This window comes from Cavia porcellus, unplaced genomic scaffold (assembly GCF_034190915.1).
Source record: "Cavia porcellus strain 051 isolate PalLab524CR breed Dunkin Hartley unplaced genomic scaffold, mCavPor4.1 scaffold_32, whole genome shotgun sequence".
Lineage (NCBI taxonomy): Eukaryota > Metazoa > Chordata > Mammalia > Rodentia > Caviidae > Cavia > Cavia porcellus.
The window spans coordinates 18,894,772-18,910,770 of record NW_026947515.1 but is presented as its reverse complement, the minus strand read 5'-3'; the positions used below and the strand labels follow the sequence as shown (position 1 = coordinate 18,910,770).

Genomic DNA, 15,999 nt, shown 5'->3' with positions numbered 1-15,999 from the left:
GTTTGAGGGTAGCCTGGAGTGCACAGTGAGCTCAGAGCTTGCCAGAACAACATAGCATCTTATCTCAAAACAAAAACCCAAAAAAAACAGGTGCTTAGTCAATATATGCTGAATGAATAAATAATCTCAAACTTCTGGCTGTCCTCTCATTATTGACATTCTTATATGTTAGTCTTAAATTAAATTTCTCTGTATTTCCTGATGTCTAATAATTAAGGATGTGTAGGAGTCTTCACTGAAAGAAACTCTGTGACAAATGGAAGTATTCTGTAATGCAAATAATTACCATCTAATTACTCCTTTACGAAATCTGGTCATTTGTTGAGAACCTACTTGTTTTTGTGGTTGCTTTTCTTTCTTTTCTTTTTTTTTGTCTTTTTCCTTTTTATCGGAACCGGGGATTGAACTCATGACTGCCTGCTTGCAAGGCAGGCGCGCTTATGCCGCTGAGCTAAACCTCCAGCCCCTTGTGGTTGCTTTTCTTTCTTTTTTTAAAAATTTTATTTTAAAGAGAATAAAAAAAAACATAGCAAACCAAACCAAAACAAAACAGAACAAAGTGGAGCAGAGTAAAACAATGCAAATAATGGGGCTGGGGATTTAGCTCAGCGGCACAAGTGCCTGCCTTGCAAGTGCGCAGTCTTGAGTTCAATCTCCAGTACCAAAAAAAAAAAAAAAAAAAGCACAAACAAAAAAACCCCACCGCAAATAACACAGGATTTCAGAAAAAGACAGCAGGAAATCAACAATGGCTACCATATCTCTTGTTTTCTTCAAAATTGTTGTCCATACCTTCACACATAATAAGTTAATATACAACAAAATAGTATAAAAGCAATCAAAACACAACAATGAGGGCTGGGGATTTAGCTCAGCGGCATAAGCGCCTGCCTTGCAAGCAGGCAGCCGTGAGTTCGATCCCCGGTACTAATAAAAAAAAAAAAAGAGAGAGCTTTAAGGGCTTTCAAGACCAGACTAGGAAATCAATAACGGCTAACTTTTCTTTAAAATAATTGTCTGGACCTGGGGATTTAGCTCGGCGGCATAAGCACCTGCCTTGTAAGCAGGCGGTCCTGAGTTCGATCCCCGGTACGGATAAAATAATAATAATAATAATAATTGTCTGTATCTTCATACATATTAGAACCAAACAATTGAAAACAGACTAAAACCAATCAAAACTAAGAATAAAAGCATTATTGGCTTTTGAATCAAAATGATAGGAAATCATCAATGGCTACCATGGTGTCTCTTTGTCTTCAATGTAGTTGTTCTGTGGCTGCTTTTTTGAGGTAGGGTTATGTCACGTAAATCAGTCTGCCTTCAGATTTGCTATTTAGTCCAGGATGGCCTCGGCCTCACCATCATCTGTTTTACCCTTTCAAGTGCAAGGATTACAGGTATTCACTACTAAGCATGATGGCAGATACCTAATTAATTTTGTTGTAACTGAAAGAAAATGGTGAGTCCAGGAAGATACCTGGATTTGATACTGGTGACCTGTATTAAATTTACGTGCCATCACTTTGAATGATATGATTTCGGGGGAATATTAACTCTTTTTCAGTCTCAAATTCCTTATCTGAAAAACAGAGGCTATATTTCTTGGAACTGTTGCATAGATTATAAATGATGATACATATCATAGTGCTCCTAATACTCACTGGCATACATACAACACTTAAAAGTCTTTCCCTTTCCAATCTCTTACTCTAAACAAATTCAGTAAATGATTTATACTTTCTTTTACAACATTTCTCTAGGAGATCTGCCACAATTGCTTATTCTGCTATATATGAGCCATAAATGACAAAAGAGTCACCAGCTGCCTTAGTGCTACTAAGGATCACCAGGAAAATTTGACATATATACCAAGGTTATAAAGTCCTAGACCTTTGAATTCTTTTACGTGTTGTCTTTTTTAAAAAATGTAAGAAAAAAAGATATCACATTCAAGAGTCCTACTCTCTTTCGATTTAAAAATCAAGTTTGCTCAGAACAATCTCATTGTTTTTTATATCAACTCTTGAGAACCTCAGATAGGAAAGTTGGCCAACTCAAATTTGTATAAATCTCAGAAGTTAAACCCGCCCCTCAAGAGAACTCCCCATAGTGTGTCCCTTCATCTGCTCAGTTTCTAAACTCCTGCATGTTGGTGTCTTTTGTTGGGGTGGGATGGCCAGTGAATTATGTTCTAAAGCACTACAAGTTAGTGGCTGATGATGAGCAGAGCTAAAAATCACCTTCCTAGTTATTCATCCACCTCTACCTAACTGATGGTTGGACCTCTCCCTAAAATAATAGCACTGAACCTGGGCATAGTGGTATATGTCTATAATTTCATCTATTCAAAGAGACTGAGGTAGGAGAATTGCAACTTTGAATCTAGCCAAGGTAAATTTAGTGATATTATGCCTCAAAATAAAATTTTTATACAAGGTCTGGGAGGTATGGCTCAATGGTAGCGTGCTTGCCTAGCATGTCAGAAGCCCTGACTTTGATCCCCAGTAGTTACTGGAAAAAGTATAGTAATCAGTGCATTACCTCTAGAGTTTCACGAATTAAAGTCAGATGGATAAAATGCTATTAAAACTTATAAAACCAAAAGACCAACACTCCTCTCTCCCTCCTACAAAATGTCTAAGAAAATAAAAATCCCATTGCTTAATACCTTAGTCATTGGTTGCATTAATTTAAAAGATAAACAATCGACATGAAGTTGTAAAACTTCTTACTTGCTATTTTATTTATCTATTTAATTTTTTTGCAGAGGTTGGGGATTTAGCTCAGTGGCATAAGCGCCTGCCTTGCCAGTGTGTGGTCGTGAGTTCGATCCCTGGTACCGATAAAAAAGAAAAAGAAAAAGACAAAAAAAAATTTTTTTTTGTTTGTTTTTGAGACAGGGTCTTTCCGTGTAGTTCAGGTTAGCCTTGAGTTTCCTATGTAGTCCAGGCTGACCTCAAACTCGCAGTGATTTTCCTGCCTCAGTCTCCTGAGTGCTAGGATTATAGGTATACACCACCATTCCTGGCCTTACTGGTTACTTTAAAACATGAAATATTGCTTTCAATGTAAATAAACCTGTATGTTGTATTCTGACTTAAAAATGACTACTATAAATTGTTTTGGTTTTGCCATCCTCTAAAAGCTGCCTTTTGAGACCTTAAAAGCAACAGCTAAAAGAAACTTCAAACAATTTACGAAGGTACAAAGAAAACCAAACAGCCAAAACACTCCAAAACACCACTGTGGAATTTTCATATTATATATTATATAATTCGATTATTCTAATTTTTAGAAGTCTAATTTTATTTAGGTCTTTGGGACTGGTTCTCAATCTAGGCAATAAAAATTTTGCACCAGACCTATTTAGCAATTTCAGGATGGCACTTTTGATTGTTAAAAACGAAAGGGACAGGGATGTAGCATTCCTCACAACAAAGTATTAAGTTTACCTGAAATGTCGAAAGTGCCAAAATTAGGGGCTGGAGATTTAGCTCAGCGGCATAAGTACCTGCCTTGTAAGCAGGCGGTCGTGAGTTCGATCTCCGGTACCGATAAAAATGAAAAAAGACAACAACAACAACAAAAAACCCCTAATCTACATTACCACATACCTGGGTTATTCTATCAGTAGTTTGTTAAACTCCACTAATTTATTTATCTCTCTTTTTTTTCCTCTTTGCAAGTACCACCACATTAATATTCCCAAAGCACTGCTTTCATTACATAATTCTTCTGCCCAAAAACTCTTGCTCATATAATGGCTCTTCATTACCAGTACACTGAATCTAAACTTCTCTGCTTGGATGTTACATGGTCTGTAACCTCACTGTACCTGATTGTAAACCCTTCCTCTTCCTGTTCTCAACTCTCAGGCTAGCTAAGCCTGCACTATTTTAGCGTTCTCTCCTCCTGAAACAACATTTTCATTTTTGGGCTTTTGTTCATGCCTTTTCATGCCAACAAATTCTTACTGAATGTTCTCCCATCTTCTTAGGCTTAAAGCTATCCTTCAAGAGGCCTTTCCCATTTTTTTCACCTGTAGGCTTTCTTTCTTTCCTGAAATCCTTCACTATCTGGGCAAATTTATACTGACTTGTAGTATCACCCATTACAAGCACTCTTCTCTTCCCAGTAAGACTAAAACTAGCACAAGATTAGGAGTTCTATCTCTATCTTCCTATTCCTATTTAGTAGGAATGTCTCCAACTTAATTTGTTTAATAAAACAACTTTTAATTGCCCTCCTTCAAATTTGCCTCCACCATCACAGAATTCTCCATTTCTTTTAATTTAAAAAAAAAAACCAAAAAAGCATAAAAATATAGAATTTCAAAAAAGTAGGAAATTAACACTAATATACTACATATTGTTATCTTAACTGAATTGTTCAGATTACAAGATTGAGGCATAAAAATGATCAAACAATGAAAACACAAACTGTTGTTTTGAATAGATTTATAGAGATTAGTAGCATAGTTGTCCATCTTGTATATATATACACACACACATATATGTATATCTATATACACATAATCTTTTCCCTTCTTTCTTTTCTCCTTTCCCCTATCCTAGTTGTTTTGAGCACTTTCTTTCCCTTTCATTTTCACAATATTTATTGTACATCTTGGATCTTATTACTCCACCAAAATGAAATTCAGGCAGTCTTTTTCATTTGTCTTTGAGAAAGGATCTCACGATGTAGCCCAGGCTGGCCTTGAACTAAAGGATACTTCTGCCTCAGCCTCCTAAATTTTGGGATTTACAGGTGAGTGCCATAGTGCCCAAACCAGTCATTTTTGATATTCTACCGTCAAATCAATTTCCATTTCTTAATGGTACTATCTCCCAAATGTTTCTTAAATTTTGACCTCAAAAACTTTTATCTACTTTTTTCCTTCTCCTCTCTTACCTTAGTTTAGATTGCCTATATCTCCAAGGCAATTATATTCATTACATTTCTTATACAACAGTCAAAATATGGTACTCTTTGTATTAATGTTAGATACCATCCATGGACGTATTTTTTTTTTTTTTAATCGGTACCAGGGACCAAACTCACGACTGCCTGTTTGCAAGGCAGGCACTTATGCCGCTGAGCTAAATCCCCAGCCCCCATGGACATATTTCTTTAAGCCGTATTTCATTATCTAATGAGATCTAAAATAATACTGAGTATATAGTAGTCAATTACTAAACTGCTTACTGAAATGACTTCAAAAGGCTTATTTACAACTTCACTGAGCACTTTTACCTGTCAAGTCTTATCCCTGAGAACAATTGGGAATATATAATTATAGAGAGATATAATTCTCTACAAAAGTTTGACTCTTAAAAAATTTTTTAATCAGGTGACTTTTATAAACATCCAAATTAGCACTAATTCAAGTCATTTGGGTCACTGTAACTTCTCTAGTTACCATTAAAAACAAAGTAACTAGTTGGACATGTCTGTAATCCCAGAACTTGTAAAGTCTGAGGCAGGCAGATTCCAAATTTGAGCTCAGCCTGGGCAATTTAGCAAGACCTTGTCTCAAAATAATAATTTAAAATTAGGCTGGGGGATACCTCAGTGTGAGCACCTTGGTTTCCGTTCTCAGTACCATAACATAAACAAATAAATGACAGAACTTTTGTCTCATATTATGAGACTTTTGTACACTCAAGGATAAAATATCATTTTTTATGAAAGATAATTCAGGAAAAGACTTATACAGACATACATGGCGTCAATCAATGTTTAATACTCTACAGAAAAAAGAAACAGGAAACAGAAACAGTTGCTCATTTTTTCTGTCAACTTTTTTCTATGCCTTGTACTACCAAGAATTCTCAAGAAATTCCAAAAAAGGAAACAGATAGTCTCACTCTTTTTTGAATATATGGAATCAATCATTTTAAGACTATATTATTTATTTGTCCTATTTTTATTCTCTTCCTGTTTTCGGCATTTTCAGCCTCACCTCTGATCAATTTACCTTTGTAACTGTAGTCAAAGTTGTTTGTTTCTCCACCATTTTCTGGATCCCTTCATAATCTGCTTCCTTTTAATCTATAAGTTACAACCAACATTTTCACCTAGTCATAGCCTAAAAGTTCTTACCACATCCCCAAGTCTACTGGACAAAGCTAGTATGGGAGAGACAAAACACAAATTTGACTTTTAATCCTTAAAATTATTTAAGTGTATTAAAGGTAAGACTAGTTTAATAAAAGTAGGGTACCTGGTGGGTATTATCATATGGAATAGACTACATATTTCTGTTTTTTCTCATGTAGATTGAAATTATTAAATAGTGTTTAAATGCTATTAATGCAATGCTTCTGATACTTTCAAAACCTTCTAGGTCCAGAACGGCAAAAGAATCATTAAGGGCAAAAGAATCATTAAGACAAAATTACAAGAACGTAAAACAGAAATTAAACACTTGAGTAGTCTATTATTCACCTAATTTCATGTTAATCCTCAACCAAACCTTAAAAGGGGCCCTATAACCATGAAGAGAAATTTGGACAGAAAGAAACAGCTTTGGAAGAACAAACAATTTACAAACATGGAAATTTCCCCTAGGAATTAACACAAATAGCTGTTATCTATAAAGAGCTGGAGAGGAAACCAAACCATCATAAATCAATACTTTATATTTTGAAGAAAACTTAAGGAAATATGGAAATAATTATGTAAGGTATTTACTGTTCTGTATCTGTTGCACAAGTTTATCAAGTGCAATATAAAGGAATATTTAAAATTCATTAGCTGTATAACTTCAAATTAAAGTCCATGATCCAATGACAGCAGTTGACAGGGATCAACTCTTCCAATTAAGTCAAACTCGTATGATGGGATGAAAGTCTCATACCTGGTCCATCAACATAGGACAAAAGATTTAGTTTTTTCAGATGGAAGGAGGAAAATGACTTGGCACTGCAGCACGCATTTAAAATCCAATAGGATTTGTTCCCTGACAACAGAGCACTGTTCGTCAAAGCCTATCTTGGTGAGGTAAGGATAGTTAAATGGTCGGAAAAATCTACCGTCTTTTGCTACCTAAACACCTTATAGACATGCACAATAAAATGATTCTGATCCTCATCACAGGAAATGGAAAAAAACAGATCTGCCCTTTCCATTCCTTCTTCTTGTATAGGTGGCCTTGCATCTCAGCATCAAACCTTGGGAGTTCCCTTCTCAGATCATCACTGTCCAGCGGAAATCCAGAGTAAGAAAGGTAACGTGGGTTACGAAGTCTGTTACCAAGTTAGAAATCAGATTTAAAAATATCGATCCTAACCCCCTCCATCCTCTCTCATAAAACAAAACAAAAAAAACCACCAAAGCCCTACCGCCGCAAACTTGTCCCACTTTTATGCAGATCGTACAGCCTGCTCGAAGGTGCTTCTCAACCATCCTTTAGGGAACCGAGCCCCTGGGGAAGCTTTTTCAGGCCCTCCTCTCTCGCCTCCAGCCAGGCCAGACCTTAAGACGAACAGGAGGAGCTGGCAGAACGTGGGGTCCGATCGGGAAGGCGGTATTACCGCCACCCGGCTCACTCAGAGGGCAGGAGTAACGTAAGACCAGAGGTAAGGCGGTTCAGGTTGCAGGCAAGGCCTCGGGACTGACGAAAGTCAGGCAGGATCCGCGGAAGGGGAGTAGGGAGAAGGAGCCGGGCCTAGGCCGCACCAGGCCGCGAAGTGGCCAAACGCTGCTTCCCGAACGGCTGAGAGCCAAGCCTCCGAGAAAGAGGTTATCATTACCTGGACGGGTTCCTGCAGCACCGTCATCGTTCAGGCTCAGGCCCACTTTCTGCAGTGCCTTAGGCACCCCCCCCTTAGCGGTTCCGGCCCCGCCAGCTCCGGCTCATTTAAACTCACCAACGACCGTTACCGGGGGATGGGGGAGGCCGAGCGATTGCCGAGCACCTCCGAGCAGAACACGGAAATATCCGAAGTGCGGAGATCCAAACTGGAGCCTGACGGAGAATCCCGAAAGACAACGGAAATACCCGAGGTGAGTCGGCGGAGGCAAAGCCCATTGACGGAAATTATCGAGGTTTACCGGAAATTACCGATTGCGTCTACCCTGAGGTTCCTCTCAGCCACGCCTTCACCCACGCACGCCACGCCCAGTTAGCATCTCCAAATTGGGCCACGCCCAATCTGCAGCCAACAGACTGGGCGTGGCTGAGGGAGTGGGCGGGTAGCACTACGTGGCGGATTTGCTATCTGTATTCATTGCCCCACCCCTTTGTATTAGTTGGTGCACCGTAGTTTGAGGTAAAGGGGAAACGTTACAGTTGAAGCTGATCTTAATTAATCAAGAAGTGTGTGTCTTTTGAGTATAGATCATCCATTCCAAAAGCGCCTACTTACAGCTCTGTGGAAAACCGGGTAAATTTGGCATAATTACCATTCTTCCGACACATGGGATACCTCGTCCTCAAAGAGATTATGGTTTAAAGGAAAAGCAATATAACAAAGATTGCTACATTATGTGGTGCCCATTATATGTAAAAATTCAGAGGAGGAAAATTAACTGGGCTTAAAATGAGCAACAAAAAACGATTTAGGAAAAAAGATTTAAACGGGAGTGGGGGACCTGTAATCCCAGCCTTAGGGAGGCTGAGTCAGGAGGATCGTTGCAAGTTGGAGACCAGCCTGGGCTACAAAGTGAGCCCATGGCTAGCCTGAACCTCATAGCGAGACCTTGTCTCAAAAAGACAAAAAAAATTAAACTGGAACTTGAAAGATGGGTAGAATTATAAAATAATGTAAATGAAGGCAGGAGAGATATGATCAATCTGGTAAAGAGTTAAGACACTAACTAGAAATAGTTACTTAGGTGACCAAATGATGGAAAGTCTCAAAGGCACCTAGAAATTTTGATTCTTTTTTTTTTCAAATCCCTCCCCCCAGCAGAAATTTATTCTTGATAGGAGAAGCCATCTAATGAAAAGAATGCAATGTTGGATATCCAGTGGCCTGGTTTTGAAATTTTAATCTCTGGTACTAACTAGTTATAGGTTGTTAGTAAATTTCAACTTCTCTGAGCTTCTTTTTGCTTACTCGGAAAGAGATGATTGAGAGAATTAGGTGCATTAATAAATGTTGCTGGATCTAATAGGCGCTGTCAAGTTTCCTTATTTCTTTCCCCTCCTCCAAAAGAGTGAACCAGGGAATTACTAAAATTGTGACTTTCAGCAGACAAGGAAAATGATTTTTGAATGTCAATTTTCTATTCAGTGTTAGGTACCTCCTACCCCCCCCCCCGCCCCATCTGAGAGACAGCACAATCATCATTGCAACGGTTCAAAGCTATGCCCTGATAAGGCATACCTCCTTCTTCCCAGAAGCCTCTGTGGCTTGTCCCTCCCAAAAGTCTGCCAAAACTCTGGCATGTAAAGGTTTACCCAACCCCCTGCACTCTCTCAAAATCAATCTCACATCAGTCCCCAGAGCCCTACCCCCATCGGAGGCTATATCAGGCAGAGTATGCCCTTTGTCTGGGGGGATCCGCCACAGCCTTCTCCTGGTGACTCCCTCCGTGCCCCTCCCGTTAGACTCTTTTCTTATCTACTTGCCTCCTCTTTAATATTCTGTGCTGCTCTAGATGGAGTACAAATCACTCAATCATTCAGGAGTTCCTTAAGTTAAATGTGAGACTCATGATAGATTTCATTATCAGAAAATATCTGGTTCCCGTGCTGTATACTGATGAATTGAAGTTACAGTGGGTCGCTCCTTTAGACGCTGCTTATGGAGTGGTCATCATATGAAAGGAGAGTGCTAATGTGGCTTTTGGTTGCCATGTGCTCTTTCAGTAGAATTATGTTGGAAAAATTAGTATTGGAATAGACTTCTGTGCTGATCTATGTAGTAGTCCCTAGCTATTTAGAGTATAATTAGTTAAAATCAAATGAAATTGAAAATGAAGTTCTTCAAATGCCCTGTACAAATCTCAGTAGACCACCACACTTGGCTTAAAGATTTTGAATATAAATTTGTTAAAACAAACCAAATGAGGTGGTGCATATCACTTGAGAGACACAGTGGGGGCAATTTAACAACCTGAGGAGATAAGTAAGTATTCAGATAAGTAAGTAAATTAATAAATAAATGAATAAATAACGGTGAGAAAATAGCTCAGTGGAGAGGCAATCTCCGTAAGGAAATCTCCTGGGTTCAATCTCCAGTAAGGAAAAAAAAAATGTAGCTCTAGCCAGACCACATTATAGAGCTCCAGACCCAAATGCGTATCAGTTCTAACTTAGACATCTTTATCTGGATATCTCAAACGCATTTTGTTCATTCTGTCACAGTGAAATGTGTCCTGTCCCAGTTTAAGACAGCACTAACTTTTCCATTGCCTAAACCAGAAACCACTTTTTCCTTAGTTCTGTAGGGGATATAAAATTACTCCTCTACTCTCGTAGGGTTTTTGACTAGACTTGAGAAATGAACTGACATAAGACAGATTCCCAGAAGAAAAACATACACATTTTATTTACTAATTTTTACATGTACATGGAACTCTTCACAAGAAAAATAAAGACCCAAAGGAGCAAATAGATACTAATACTTACATGCAAGGTTATCTACAGAATAGTAAATTGTGAAAATGTGAAGACAAAAGGGGTAGACTAGGACAGTTAATTGTTAAAAAAAAAAAAAAGTGACCAGGAAGAAAAGGTTCATTTCACAAGGTTTGTACAGATTCCTCTGTCTTGACTCCCATCTTTGGTGAATGTCTTTCTTCTCCTGTAGGAGGATATCTTTCATGTGGGAGTTTTATCTTTTACTTTTGGGGATAAAGAGGAAAGTCAGGGGCTGGAGATGAACCTCAGTGGTAGAGGACTTGCCTAATGTGAAAGACTCTGAGTCTCCTTAGCATCTAAAGAAAAAAAAAAAGGTGGCCTTATTGCTGTTTTTCAGATCTCTTTAACAAAAAAGTAATTATTGTAACAAAGCATCTTGTCTTAAGGTGGTGTATTTGATTCTCTACAACCTCAGATTCTGGTCACAAAAACATACCAATTTTACCTGTAAATATATTTTCATGTTTCTTCCTGCTTCTAGTCTTTCCTACTTCCAGAAATACTGTAAATTGGCTCACGTGAGAGCTCTCTCTACCCAACCTCTTTGCCAAATAAGGGTTTCCTATCACTTTCAAGGGTACAGTCCGAACTCTTAACTCCTTTTACAAGGTTCCCCTGGTCCAGTCCTTACCATCTTGCTCTGCCCCACCTTCCTTTTATACCTACCTTCCATCTGTGTGGAACAACTTGATCCACTCTCTTGTCCTAGATGATTTTACATGCACTGTTTAATTCCAATCTTCATCTGGCTGGAACTTCATATAAACTATGTTTTCCCCTACAGATAGACATAGAAATGCCTCTTCCTCCCCCTTTGTAACTCCTTCCTTCTTTCCTTCCTTCCTTCCTTCCTTCCTTCCTTCCTTCCTAGTAGAGTCTCACTCCATAGTCCAAATCAACCTGATACCATTTAGGCCAGGCAGGCCTTGAATATGAGATTCTCCTGATTTGGCCACTCAGCTTCTGGGATTATAGGTGTGTGCTATGATGTCCACTTTGCCTGGTCCTTTTTTACTAAGCACTTTCTACATACGATGACTATAACTTTTGTAATTAAGGTACCAGAGCAAAACTAGAATAAATTTCTTTTTCCTTGTTCACGATTTCACAAAATATCATTACTCAGAGATTAGTGACCTCAACATACAATTTATTGCTTTCCTTATTAAATGGAGAAAGTTTACTTTTTCAGTTAAAAGGAGCACTTAATAGATTCTCTTTGGCATACCCTAATTACCAGCATCACTACTCTTGAACATTAGGGCTACTACTAAGTGAAATAGGGCTTTCTTGGACACAAACACTGTGCTGCTACAGCAATCTGGTCGTCATGATGGCTATTAAGTGCCTTAAGTGTGAGTAATGTATACAGTGTGGGCACACTGGATAAAAGGATGATTCATATCCTGGGCAAGATGGTGTCAGATTTCATCACATCACTCAGAATAGCAAAAAATTTAAAATTTATGAATTATTTATTTCTGGAATTTTCCATTTAATGTTTTCAGACTTAGTTGACTATGGATAACTGAAACCTTGGGAGAGTGAAACAACAAAGGGGGAACTGCAGGAAACTCATTCTGTAATTATTCTGTTGATTCGTGTTATAGACCAGATGTGTTCCCTCAAAATTCATATGTGGAAGCCCAGTGTGGCTGTACAGTGTTTGGAATCTGGAGGTCGTAATTAAGGTTACATGACGTAAATAGGTGCCCTTATAAAAAGAAAGACCGGGGCCAGGGATTTAGCTCAGTGGCATAGGCGCCTGCCTTGCAAGTGCACAGTCATGAGTTCGATCCCCAGTACAAAAAAAAAAAAAAAAAAAAAAAAAGGCACCAGCAAGCTGAATCTCTCTTTTCTATCATATGCACCAAGGAAAGGTCGTGTGAGGTGCCATCTAAAAACCAGGCAGAGATCTCTTACAGAAGCCAATTTTCTGGCAACTTAATCATGGACATTTAACTTCCAGAACATTGAGAAAATAAATCCTTTTCAAACTACTTCCTCTGTGGTATTTAACCATTCACACTGAGCTACCAATATTACTGTTTAATCCTAAAATTCTTGCCCCTTATTATTTTACCAGCTAAATTCTATTTATTCTTCAAGCCTCAGCCTCACTATCTTGTTTTCAGAATATTTCGTGTCCTACCTAATTTAGATGATTAGTTCTATTATTCTCTCTTATTTTTTTAGCTCACAGTATATACGTTGTTTTCAATTTTTATTCTTAGCTGGGTGTGGTGGCTCATGTCTGTAATCCCAGCACTCCGGAGGCTGAGGCAGGAGGATTCTTGTGAGTTCAAGACCAGCCTGGGCTAAAAAGTGAGCTCAAGGCCAGCCTGAACTGCATAGAAAGACCCTGTCTCAAAAAGACAAAAAAAAAAAAAAAAAAAAAAAATTTGTATTGTTTAATATAAATCCCACAAAGGCAGGGACTTGACTCACCATGATGTCCTATCATCTAGCACACTGCCCTGAACAAATCTTATAAATATATTAAAATGCTATGAACATGTAAATATTTTTAGAATATCTGATGATTGAATGTTTGGTTTTCTTTCTTGCTGATCTAAACCTGATAGTTTTTAATTCAATCTTTCTGGACCCAGGGAACATGTTGGTCTGGCCCATAAGACCTTAAGGGGTGCTGGGCGTAGTGGCTCACGCCTGTCATCCCAGCACTCGGGCGGCTGAGGCAGGAGGATTGTTGCAAGTTCAAGATCAGCCTGGGCTACAAAGTGAGCTCAAGGCCAGCCTGATCTGCACAGTGAGACCCTGTTTCAAAAAGACAAAAAAAAAAAAAAAAAAAAAAGACCTTGAGGGGTGTCATAGGTAACAGACACCTCTACTGTACTTTTCTAATGAAAATATGTACTTTAGCATAACAATAGCCAGCTGTGTGTCTCAGTAGCACTCTAGGAGAATATAAGAAGCAATCTTTATGTTTACCCAGTTAGTTGTATGATGAATGGCAAAGCCAATGTCAACAGGTAAGTTTCACCCACGCTACACAGTTACCCTTTTGTGTATATGTAATTTGTTTTATTAAATGTTTTATTTCAAATTTTCTTGTAGAATTAATCCAATTTAGTACAATGTCAAATGAAAATTCACTTTTACAATTTTGGGAGGAAAGTGAGTCATTTGGTGACTCAGTTACTAATGATGACTTGGATCATGTAAGCCAAAGAAGTTGTGACAGTGAGAAGCAAGATATGACAGAGAAATACAGAACAAGATCTTGATTCAGTTGAGGAAGAAAACAGTAATGTAAACTAATATTTGACTAATTCATGTGTACCTGAACAAAACAACTTCAGAACTCGCTCAGAAAATGTTATTAGCATCTTGCCAGGGTGAAGCCTATTGGATGGATGTCACCACTGTGATTCAGTCTTGGAAATTGTTTGTAATGAGTGATGCTACAAGATGTCTTGAAGTACACTAATAATGAAATAGAAGTAAAACATTCTATATGCATTAATAGGAATACTCAAAAATATATTTATCATGACTCCTCATTAGACTGAAAGCCTTCATAGCAAGACTTTATCATTCTAATCATCAGAATCTAAAGAACTTAGGGAGAAGTGACAAGTGTGGTGTTGAGATATTTAGAACAATAATAACATTTAAGAGATTTGGTTTCTAAGAAAGAAAAGAAATCTGACAATTTGGCTTCTGTTTGCTCATTTTTTGAAAGCTTTGTTTTGAATTGTCCAGCAATTTGTACAACATCTTGAATATATGAGAATCGATGAACAACTTGTGTCATTTTGAAGTTGTTAAAGCTTTTGGCAATACATGCTTAATAAACCTCCCAAACATGGTATAAAATATATGTCCCGGTAGATGTGGAGACATTTTATACTGCGAATTTTGAACTTTATCCTGGAAGTCAGCCACCAGGTCTTTATTCATGCAGTCATAAACCACATGACCTTGTGCTTCTTGTTGAACCCATTTCATATAGTAACCCAAATTTCACCTTGCACTATTAGTTCACTAGTCACTCATTGATGTTACATTTGCTAAAACAGCACAAGTTAACTCGCATGGGAGCTATTCTCAAGAACCAAGCGAGAGATTCCTGAAAAAACCTTGCAAGTTCACAATAGAGAAATGTATAGTACAATCTTTGGATTTCAGAAAGATATAACATTGGCCTCCTATATGAAGAAGAAAAACAAAGTAATATTGATACTGTCAGCTTTATACCATAATGATCAGATTGATAGTGAAACTAGTTGTGGTGGTTCAGGCCAATAATCCCAGCTCTTGGGAGGCTGAAGCAGGAGGATCCTGTGAGTTCACGATCAAGAGACCTATTTAGAAAAAAAAAAAAAGATTGATAGTGAATCCTCAAGATGAATGAAGCCAGAAATGGTTACATTTTACAACAAAATGAAAGATGAAATACATGTTGTTAATGAGTTATGCAACAACTATGATGTTACTCGAAACTCAAAGTATTGGCCAGTGGTTGTGTTATACTTGATCATAAAAATGTGAGGTATAAATAGTTTCATAGGGCTGGGGATTTAGCTTAGTGGCATAAGTGCCTGCCTAGCAATTGTGCAGTCATGAGTTCGATCCCTGATATCAAAAAAAAAAAAGAAAAAGAAAAAAAAATAGTTTCATAGTTTAAAAAGAAAATGAAAAGTACAAAATATAACAGAGACATTTTGTTAGATTGAGACCAGAACTGATAAACGATCAATTACAATAGAATAGAGGAAGAATCGAATGTATCTGACCAAATGACTCTGCAAAAGAATTCTGGAGCAGACTGATGAACAGACAGGTGACACAAGGAGCTCCTAAAAAAACAAGAAGACCGGTAAGTCATTGAGTATGTCCTACCAAAAAAGGCAGAAAGATTTCTGGTAAGCCACACAAGCCGCAGGGGTTCCAGGAGGAGAAAAGTTTGTGCCTCTTGTAAATCGCAATGCTGGGACTGGGAGGACCCGCCAGGAAGCCAACTAGCCAGCCTTTCTGGTATGCCGCACGCGTTCCTGGAAAAGAAAAGTCAGACAGCGCCTCCCGTGGACGGGCTGAGAATCAAACTGCCCACCCTCCACCTTCCATGAACAACAGGCTGGTTTGGCTGACGGGCTGAGTTGATAGCAACTAAGGTGTGTAAAGGAGCTAACTTGTATTGTTGGACTGATTGTGCTGACCTGGGGCCAGCGATCTGAGCATCTCTTGAGAGGATGACAGTATGCAATACAGTAAAGGGGAGTTTCCTCCTATCTTGTCTTTGAAATGCAATTATTGTTCTTACTGCTTTGCTTTGTTTCATGTTCTGTTTTGATTGGTTTTATTCTATTTTGTTTTAGTTTGATTTTACTATACCTGATGGAATGGACAACTACTGTGAAGATAACAAAGATATATGGTGT

General features: G+C 38.2%; 2 protein-coding genes across 8 annotated transcripts in view; one reads left to right on the top strand and one right to left on the bottom strand.

Annotated features, from left to right (window-relative positions):
• Positions 1-7,917, bottom strand: part of Cdc27 (cell division cycle 27) — a 72,541-nt gene extending 64,624 nt beyond the window's left edge. For all 7 annotated transcript variants that reach the window (XR_010045246.1, XM_013148350.3, XM_013148351.3 and 4 more), the window contains exon 1: positions 7,758-7,917. Coding sequence is in view for 6 of the 7 variants with exons in the window: in XM_013148350.3 (XP_013003804.1) it covers positions 7,758-7,784 (27 nt within the window). In the remaining variant the exon portion in view is untranslated. The remainder of the gene's footprint in view (positions 1-7,757) is intronic.
• Positions 7,875-15,999, top strand: part of Myl4 (myosin light chain 4) — a 34,948-nt gene continuing 26,823 nt past the window's right edge. Inside the window, exon 1 of the mRNA XM_013148356.2 lies at positions 7,875-8,010. The gene's annotated coding sequence lies outside the window, so the exon portion shown is untranslated. The remainder of the gene's footprint in view (positions 8,011-15,999) is intronic.